The following is a 10617-nucleotide window of genomic DNA, read 5'->3' as shown; positions in this document are numbered from 1 at the left end:
TGATTTCACAATAAAAGTATCAATCGGATTATCAATTACAAACTTGTTTTCTAACAATGTAGTCTATGAGGTGGCGTTAATCATTTGTTTTTCAATTTAATATTATATTTTTAGTTTTTTTGTTAGTTCTTTTATTTTAATTTATAGTACTTGTGCTTTTTTTTTTTTTTTTTTTAAAAGGAGAGAAAAATAACACAATCAATCATTGTATGGCACGTAGTAGCATGTGAATGTAAAATGTCCCACTTGAAAGACACATACTTTTGGATAGCCAACCAAGTTGTATTTATCAGTTTGAGTATTCATTCATCAAAGACCAAATTTTGTTTTGATGATTCAACGTTGTGCGCGATTTTGCTCCACATATATACCCTCGATTGATTTCCTTGGCATGTGTGTGAATGTCATTCAGCATGTTCATGATGGAACGTCAAGCAACGTACAATAAACAAATACAATGATACAAGGAACATGTCGTAATCTAATAGGAGTAGTTAAACACGACACACACATCAAGACTTGTAACAACAAATTAAGAAGACACTGAGCTTTCACTATATCATCTTTATAAGTATGTGACAATTAAATGGTTGCGAATCGAATACGTATATTTTAATTTTTACTTTACTTATAATAAAAAAGTTAATCGCACTCCCTTTCATAAGGATTGTCGACAACCTTGTAATTCGCAAAAGTATCCATGAAAGCATGAAATGGAAGGTGATAATTAAACATGCTGCTTTGATTGCTTGCACCTAATTAGTGTGACTGATTCTCTTTTTAAGTAATCAATTCAAATACTCCTTTTGGTTTCCTCATTCTTAGACCAGATGGTTTTTAAAGATACCAAAGCTTCTACTGATTTAATAAAGTTAAATGACCCATGCTAGCTAATATGTGGGGGTCAAAGTAGATTCTTATGTTTCAAGATCTTATTTAACCAAAAGTTTCTGCTTCATTTAGGGGTATTTCAGATTTCATTTCAAGAAATGATTTTATATGGTAGTGCATTATACATTAAGAGACCGTGTTTGTAAGTGAGCCGTATTTAAAAACAGTTTTGTAAGACACTCAAATTTATATTTTATTTCATACGTACTAAATGTAGCTAAAAAAATTATTGTAAAAATGTAGAAGAATGTATGTTCTTACATTTGAAGAAAAATTAAATATTTGAACTTTTGTTAATTAAGAAATTATGTGTATTTTCATTTTTAAAAATAATATTTTCAGCGAATTGTTGATCAATATATCAATTTAGGTGGCCTACAAAATCTTTTTCAAATATCACATAGTGATAAACTTGAGTGGCACCCGATATATAATCTCAATACATATTTTTAGAGAAAACCTCGTTTTATAAAAGTAGGATTAAGGATATAGTTTTGAAAACACCACATTAAAAGCAGCAAATCCGTTTTAAAGACATATCTTCATAGGTTCAAAACTCCCTTTTTTTGTTTTGAAATCAGACCTACAGGCCATACCTCCTTCACATTGTTGTAGGATTTTCGATAGAAAACTACATACATAGATAACACATTGGATGATGATGAATCCACTTAGAAAATTAATAAAATCCACTATAAATTGTGTAGTAGGCACTTACACGGCACAAATATCTAATGTAGAGTTATAGTGTATTTATCAATTGTGAAAGTGGAAATATCAATGCCCTAACATATTAACTACATATCTCGATACTAAGCATGGGCGAATCTACCCTTTGACTCGTGGGGTCACAGAACACCGCTTGTTTACAAATTTTGTGTAGAAAATATTAATCCACTTGGAAAATTAATAAATCCAGTATAGATTGTGCATGAGGCGCTTATACGGTACAAATATCTAATGTACAGTTATAGTGTATCTATCAATTATGAAAGTAAAAATATCAATGCCCTAACATATTAACTACATATCTCGATACTAAGCATGGGCAAATCTACCCTTTGACACATGGAGTCATTGGACACCACTTGTTTAAAAATTTGTGTAGAAAATATTCTTTAGAATGTATTCAATATCACTAAATTTAACCATAGGAACCCATATATATTTTGAATTTATACCTTTTCCTTTAAATTGTATACTAGTCGGACCTTATATATATTTCGAGTTTATAGTTTTTTTGAAGGTATACAACCATTAAAATAGTATTCAAATATAATTGGAACTAAAAAAAAAAAAAAAAAGTCAGGACCCCATTGAGTGACGATCCTGGAATCACCACTGGTACTAAGAACTTACAAACAAGATGCATCACTTATGTCAAACTTTTAACCAAAAAAACTCAATAAGACTCAAAGGGTCACTACTACTGTACACAATGTAACAGGACAAAGGAACTAGTTTCTGCACCTACCATGTACCCCTATCTACAAAGAAAAAAAAAAAAAAAAAAAGGATCCATAAATATAATAATTACCCCCATCCTATTTTACTTTGAGATATCTTTGTGCATTGGTTCATAGGGTCGCTTATATCCTTCACTTGTAATTCATTTTCTTGTAGATTAAATCCCTTCCCATTCATTATGCTTTAGGATAACTTGAGAGCAGCTTGCAGCTACTAGATCTATCATCATCACATTCAAATAAAAAAAAAATTTAAAAATATAATAAAAGGATAACACCTATAAAGTTTGGGTGATGATATGTACACAACCATTTTTTGTTATGTACACAACTAACATGCTGTAAAGCATGTTAGTTGTTTACATAACAAAAAAGAGAGTGTACATATATGACTTCCCATAAAGTTTACAATAACCAAGTGTAAAAAAGTCGTGTACCTTCAGAACCACATAGGAGCCTTGAAATCTACACATGACTTGTCGATAAAAGAAACTCAGGCTGCAACCTTTGCAGCAACACCCCACAAAACGGACAAAGTGGTTTTGACAATTCTTTACCAATTGAAGAATAACTTACATTACGCAAACTCTTCTCGGTCTCATCATTAGGAGGGTATCTGAGCAACGTAAACAGGCTATCCGGAGCCAAATTCGAGACCCATCGGTTACAAGATACACAAAACCATGATGGAGAAAGAGGGCACACAGTCATCGAAACTGCACATCGTGCCAATTTATGCTTTTGAATGTCTCCATTTTTGCAATTTTCAGGTAGGCAAAACGCAACTTCTGTATCTTCAAATGGAACCGTTGATGAACAGTAGCTACACTCCTCTTCTGCTGCGTATCTGTTTACACAACAAATTATCCAACACTAAATAAATAACTAACTTTGAAACAAAACCCTACTTTTTTTTACATAAACGACACCTGACTTTAGTATATACCTTTTCTTAGTTTTTTTAAATTTAGAAACAAGGGATTTGACATAATCTTTAACTACATGATCGTTATTTGCGACCCAACATCTCATTTGTGCCAATCCAATCGGCTGCCAGTTAACATCAAACTCATTAACCATAGCAGAAAAACTACAACCAATGAGTCTTTCTCGAAGTTCTTTTTCACACATTTCAAGAACCTTAGTCCACGGTCTCATGTCAGAAACCTGTTCTTCATCATTGACCAGATTTGACTTTGCATCCCTAAGTATAACATGCCTACTGATAACATTAATTAGATGCAACTGTCGCGAAGTTAAGTTTGAGAGACAATTGTAAATATGTGGCGAAACTACTCCAAGAGACGGACCCCACTCAAATCCAAGATTTGTAGTCAACCACTTAAGTAGAATTTGCTCTACATAGTAAAGTTCATATTTCTTGAAAGCGGATAATGCAGCTACAATGTCCCATAAAACCAAAGGTTTATCAAGATATTCGTACTGGCTTAAAGACCATAATATGTTGTGTCCCCAGTTGACCAAATCTAAATTAGGATAACCAGGAAAATTTTCATCGTTGACTTTTGAATGTTTTTGCAGATCTTGTCCACCAATCCAGAAGAACTCAACAGCAGCCTTTTGTGACCTGACTCATTAGGAATAACAAGATTGATCACAAACAAGAAACATTTTGTTTTGTGGCGGAGTTTATATACCGAAATAACAAATGACTGATGGAAAAATTGAAGCATTGTTTTTAAGATTTGGGTACCACACATGAAAACAAAATATTATGGCATCAGACTTACTTACCTTGCCTGATACATTGGATTTAACAGATTAACATCAAAGCTCCGAACCTGAAAATTTTCAAGAAATTTAATTAAAAAATAAATTAATTTAACCCATCCTCTAACCATTCGTTCACATGTAACCGTCCACCAACTTTACAAACCCCTCTAATCTCATCCCGCCGACTGAAACTCCTAAATCTTAGGCAACATATTGACATCCGAGTAATGAAAGAGAGTAAGAGACACATAATTTTTTCAAAATAAAGTTCACAATATGAATTAAACAATGAAATGAACTAATCATGATTTAAATTTTTTTCTCACTCATGTTTCTTACTCCTCCCAAACAGAGTGCAATAAACCTATCTTCCTAAGATACAACTTTTCTCGGTCGCAAAAGGCTTCCTAAATATGAATAAAGTCCACGGCAACCTGCCTAGCTATATTAATAGATATTAAACTCCCATATAAATGGCAATGCACAGAAAATTACTCTCATAACAGAAATTAATGAGATATATAAGCAAAATTATATTCAAAGAAAAAATGAATCATACCACAGCGACCACAAGATTGGCAGGGGATATTGCTACACCAAAACATGCATCAGACACATTTGGAACCTGCCAAGAGATTAATGGTGGAGTCAATATACTGCTTTATCAACAAGTAAATGTAAAATCTCCATGTTAGAACACAACCATTATTTTCCAGTGTGTCCTTCATTAAATAATAGATATTCGAATAATAAAGAAAAACTTCCCTTAAGTCATCGGCAAACAATGTTTTTTATTTGGGAGAAAAGTACTAGAAAAAAAAAAGAGAAAAGAGAAAAATCTTACATCAGTGGAGATCTTAACACCGAGAATATTTATAGGTAAAGGTACTTCATTGAGCAATACTCCTTTTACTATCCAGCAACGCAAAGAATTATCCTGTGAAAAACGAAGAAAAAGTAAGATAAATTTTGCTTTTGCTATGAACAAGGTAAACAACTCACGCTAGGATATAACTTGTTAAAAAAAAAAAAAAAAAAAAAAAAAAAAAAAAGAGAGAGAGAGAATCAGCCTCTTATGCATTAGCAATTTTCTACTTTTATGTGATTGATATCTCCCTAAACAGTGGCATCATTGACAAAACTAGCCAAGATACGAATCCCGTATGCTAACTTTAAATCCATCTAATTTGCCATCATTTTGGGTAATGGTGTATGCAAGACGCCCTACTAAGGCTTGCGCTGAAATCAAGCTTAATTAAGAGCTCCTTCAAACCAACAAGCCCGAGCATTAGACATCGAGATATATTAGAAACCTAAATGAGCTTATATATAACTATGTGATAATATTTGTAAGAAATTTTCTTATTATTAGCTATAATAACTATATTATATAAAGAATGCAAGACATGGATTCATAGTATACGTGAACAAGACATGGATTCATGGGACAACGGAAATACACTAGGGGTGCCAAAGAGTAACCAAAAAGCCAGGGATGAATAAGTAACTTAACATAGAAAGCAAAACAAGAATGGAACCATGACCTATAGATGAGATATAGTTTAAGGCCAAACCAAATAAACATTAAACATAAACATAAACATAAACATAAATATAAACATAATAAGTAAAAGAAAACATTAATAACAACAAATGGATACCTTATCTTACGTGTTAAATTTATATCACAAATCCTATCAATGTTATAAATATTAACTATTTAGCTAAGCACAATGACCACATATAAGCCGGATGTAATCTATATTTCTTTCGTCAACCTTCTCGACTAATGTGAATAGCTTAATAATAAATCTTGATATAAAATGAGCAAAAAAATTAAATGAGGCCCTAAACTAGGACTTATACAAACTCAGCCTTGTTAGGATCGGCGAACCACATACAAAACCCAAGTCTACATACTTATTAAGCGTATATCATATTGTTGATTCATGAACCATGATGAAAAGGGCTATGCATATGTCCTACTCAAATTCAGTACCTGGCTACAACTGTACAAGCAATGTCCATCATAAGCCCAAGCCAAACCTGTAACCTGATTCACCAACAACATAGAAAGATTAAAAAAAAAAGTCAATGAGTAATAAGCTATACGCAAGTTGATCATGATTATAAAGAAAAAGAAGTTATAGAAGCTTACAATCTGGTCATGAGCGCAACGTGGACCAGATACCTCAAGTTTATTGATGGATGTGTCATAAGTCAATATTTCTAAAGATCCAGAACCTTTGCCAACAGCCAGGATTATCTTGTTTGGGGAAGTATCTGGAACAAAAAGTGAAAGTACAGAGACAGGGCCAGATCCTGCATTTATAACCTATTTACATTCAAAAAAATATTATAAATATTAAAAAAAGCTAGTACGAAAATAATTTAAGTTATAAGAGAACAAAGCACTGACCTCCTTCAATGGTGAAAATAAAGCATGGCCCGCTTCTGTTGACTTGAGCAGATCATCAGTACATCCCAACCAGAGTTTCACACTATATTATCAAAAATGACAATTATTTGTGAATTTTTAACTCAAACAAAAATGCATTCTTGAAAAAGGCAGACAAGATAAAGATTAAGAATCTGCTTAACAAGCTTGCTAAGTTACCTCCCATCAGAACATCCGGTAGATAATAGGAGATGAGGTGATCCATTATAAACAAACGTTGACAAATTTATTGCAGTGATCCAAGAATTGTGCGCTTGGATGAATCCAACGAGTGCTGGAGCTGGTGGATTGTTTTGTTTTGTTATGGAATAACATTGTGGTTCAACAACTCTCCAAAATGATATAATACCACTTTTAGCACCAATAGCAAGTATAGAACAACTCCTTGATGAGTTACTGTGAAGCATTGGGGACCACGCAACAACAAGTGATGAAAGCATTGCACTACGAGAAGCATACTTTTCAGCACTTATTATTAAAGGGACATTGTTGTTTTCTTGAAGATTTTGCTTTTGGTTTTTGCTTCTTTTTTCTGGTCGATCGCCGCCACTGTCCTCTTGCTCTATATCAAGTTGGCTAGGTTGCCACTACAAATAAAGATAATTGACTGGAGGCCATTAAAATAAAAATTAAGAGCAAATAAAAGGTCAATTTGCCAAGTACTCAACTCACATCGTCTGAAGATGAAGTTTCAGCCTCCCCATATTTAATCTTTGCAAAATAAGTATGCAACACTTCCGATATATCCATAACCTAAAAAGGGAACCAAAACACGATTCAATTGTTAGTATCAACAGGAAAGGTATTTATAAGAAACAAAAACAAAAATAAAAAATGTGAATCCAACCGAAACTAAAAAAATCATCTTCTAATTTATAGGAAAAAAACAGATCATTGCATACCTCTACCCACTCTGCTGAAAATTCACAAAATGGGGAGCGGTAGACCTTGACTACACCTCCTGTGGTGCAAACAGCAAGCAAACACCTATACAAAAATAATAGACACAAAGTTAAGCACTTTTTCGAACATAAGTTTGAAGAAAGTTAAACCTATGTGTCTTCTACATACAAGCACATGCTAATGGAACATAAAAGTTCATACCCGGCATTTGGAGCCAATCCAAGAGGAGACCAGGATATTGACCGTGCACAAGTGCGAACATCACGAGACAAACAAGAAGGCAACATACAGCCAGAGAGCAAATCTGTAAACATTCCACAACGTATAAGTAACTGAAAGTTGGTAATATAACTCCAAATCCAGTAACCACAACCATAAGATAAAAGTATAAGTAACAATTTAAACACAACTATAATGCTAAAATTCCTATATTCTACAGTTTTAAGATAAGATTATAAGCTCAGAGTAATCAAATCAAATCAATTAATTATAATAAAATACACGACATTATAGAGATTCATACAGACGCACCTTTTCTATCTATAACGCCAATTGGAAAAGGCTTGCTCGTGGGGATTGTGATTAAACCTTTAGGTCCAAAAGGCATAGCAGGGTTCTAGCAAAAGATACATATGAATTAGCTAGGGTTAGGGTTTGTAACTAAATGAACAAATTAGTATAATTATAGTTACTTACCAATATAGTAACCAGGTGTCCAGAGGCAACTGCGACCAAGTTATCAGTAGACCATGCAATTGCATTCGAGTGTGTAGGTGAAGCTACAAGTGGCACTGCCTGAAACCTTGACGCCATTATTAGTCAGGTCAGGGCCACCTAAAACCCTAATTTTAAACTGGAGATTACTTAATCAAGTGATTGACACCAATATATCTATAATCTCAGATAATGATGTCAGTCAGTTCATAAAATACAACGAAGTGAAAAAGAAAAAGGCTTGACGATCAAGTCGGAGCAGTTAAGCGTAGGTTTGGTCGTAGAGAGAACGAATTTTAGGCATAAAAATCGATTACCAGCAACTTAAAACTGTGCATAGTCCATGCCCGGAACGAATCGGGTCATACCTCAACAAACCTAAAAGCCAAATTTGCCTACTAACCAGAAGGATCAAACCACTTGAGTTCAGGTTTAAATCTAGTTTGATTTTAGGAACTTTTAATGTATATGGATGAGTTGACGTTTGATTTTTTTTCTAATAAAAAACTGCATCTAGGACAAGACTAGACAGAGATACCGATGAGAGTCTAGAATCGCAGCTCGAACAGTTATCACAATGCCTTGAAACCCGATCACAGGAAAGATTGTCTAGCAACACCATCCAAAATCCTCACATAGAAGAAGCAAAGCAAATGGACTCCATCTTCCCAAAGGAAGAACCGACCCCTCGAAGAAGATCAGACAGACTTAAGAGAAAAGCAGCTACTATGCAGAAACCACCTCAGACTAATCCACTTCGTATACCCTACTCAGGAAGACTCGAACACTCCTGAGAGACTTGGAACCTTCAAGCTTAGTGAAAAATTCTTGAACACTGTGTCCAAAAGTCCCAAATCAACGTAGATATATACGTAAACTACTCTCTATGAAGGAGAGAATTCATGATTCCAACATAATTCCACTAAGCGCGGAATGCTCAGCACTACTCAGGAACTCCCCCTACCGAAGAAACTCGGATATACTAGTCGATTCACTCTCACGGGTTCAGTTTACCAATATGGAACCATTCAAGCTTTAGCTGATTTAGGAGCAAGTATCAATCTTATGCCCTACTCTCTCTATAAGAGATTGAAGCTAGGAGACTTAACACCAACCAAAATGACTATCCAACTGTCCGATCACACAATCATATATCTTAAGGGCAGTTAAGAACGTCTTGGTGAAAGTCGACAAATTCGTGTATCCTACGGACGTCGTAGTGATGGATATTAAGGAAGACCTAATGTAACGACTCGGCTTTTTCGCCTTGCTTTTGTGCTTTGTGCCTTCACGAAACTGCGTGTATGTGCGTACTGAGCTAGTTTATGCTCTGGGATCTTATTTAATGATTAATTACTTTCATTAATATCTTACAACGTGCTATTAAGTATGTAATCACTTAACTTGATCCCCGAATGCTTTTACGACCGTTGGTGTCATTTGACGTTTGAAACAAGCTATGTACTTGGTACACGTTTAACTTTGGTCATAATCGGAATATTATGACTACGAAATATTAATTGTTATTTTATAATAACAATTACTTGGGTTTTTGGATGCTTAATTACGCTTAGTAATTTACTAAAGCACACTAGTTAGTTTTGTTGGACTTTCTACCTTGTTGGACTTTAGCCCACCCTACACTAGTTAGTGGACTATTTAATTAGCCCAACTATAATAAGTTAGTGACCCATATTAATGAAAGACAAATGCCCATTTATTAGAGGGAACATACTAGCATTTTTGTTAAGCATTATCCTTAATGTTTCATGAGATCCTAACATAAGCACCAACTTTAGACAACCATTAACCAAAAAGCAAAAAGGTGTCCCCCTTGTCCCCTCCCTATACCCACGGCCTAAACCACCCCACCACCTATAAATACAAACCTTATTTCACTCATTTCACACTTGATCTCATTTGCAATTTACACACACTTACTCTCTAATTCTCTCTCTAATCTTTTTCACTCTAAAAAGTGTAAGTTTTTGATTTATTTCTTCTTCTTCTCCCCTTCATCCACACGACATCATCATCATCATTTTATGGATCTAGCTTTTAGCTTTTGATCTTGTTATATCTTAAAGAGTCAAACTTGGGTTTGAATCCTTCAAGAACATGGAAGATTCAAGCTTTCTAGCTTTGAATCTTCACTTACTTTGTAGATCTAAATCTTTTTAGCTTTAATCTTGTTATTTTGTTATAAAGATTCAAACTTGTGTTTGTAATCTTCATGTATCTTAAAGATCCAAACTTTATGCTTCAAGATCTTCAAGAACACTAAAGATCCAAGCTTTTTAGCTTAGGGTTTTAAGGATCTTAGCTTTTTAGCTTATGGTTGAAAGGACCCGTTCATATACACTATAAACGATTCACAATAGTTAATTTCATTGCGAGGTATTTGACCTCTATATGATACATTTTACAAAAATTGCATTCTTTTTTAAAAGA

At 34.0% G+C, this 10617-nt stretch overlaps 1 protein-coding gene across 1 annotated transcript; it reads right to left on the bottom strand.

Moving 5' to 3' along the window:
- Positions 1-2409: 2409 nt before the first annotated feature.
- On the bottom strand, positions 2410-8591 carry LOC139852342 (uncharacterized). Its single transcript, XM_071841616.1, has 15 exons — positions 8149-8591; positions 7984-8068; positions 7654-7756; positions 7452-7536; positions 7222-7302; positions 6709-7136; positions 6511-6592; positions 6250-6426; positions 6091-6144; positions 4936-5028; positions 4651-4716; positions 4113-4159; positions 3304-3945; positions 2795-3204; positions 2410-2577 (listed from the first exon to the last, which is right to left on the bottom strand). The coding sequence occupies exons 1-14, from the start codon at positions 8263-8265 to the stop codon at positions 2823-2825; spliced, it is 2442 nt and encodes an 813-aa protein (XP_071697717.1). The 5' UTR covers positions 8266-8591; the 3' UTR covers positions 2410-2577; positions 2795-2822.
- Positions 8592-10617: the final 2026 nt, after the last annotated feature.

This window comes from Rutidosis leptorrhynchoides, chromosome 6 (genome assembly GCF_046630445.1).
Source record: "Rutidosis leptorrhynchoides isolate AG116_Rl617_1_P2 chromosome 6, CSIRO_AGI_Rlap_v1, whole genome shotgun sequence".
Lineage (NCBI taxonomy): Eukaryota > Viridiplantae > Streptophyta > Magnoliopsida > Asterales > Asteraceae > Rutidosis > Rutidosis leptorrhynchoides.
The sequence above is the reverse complement of the archived record's forward strand: the minus strand, read 5'-3'. Positions and strand labels throughout refer to the sequence as shown.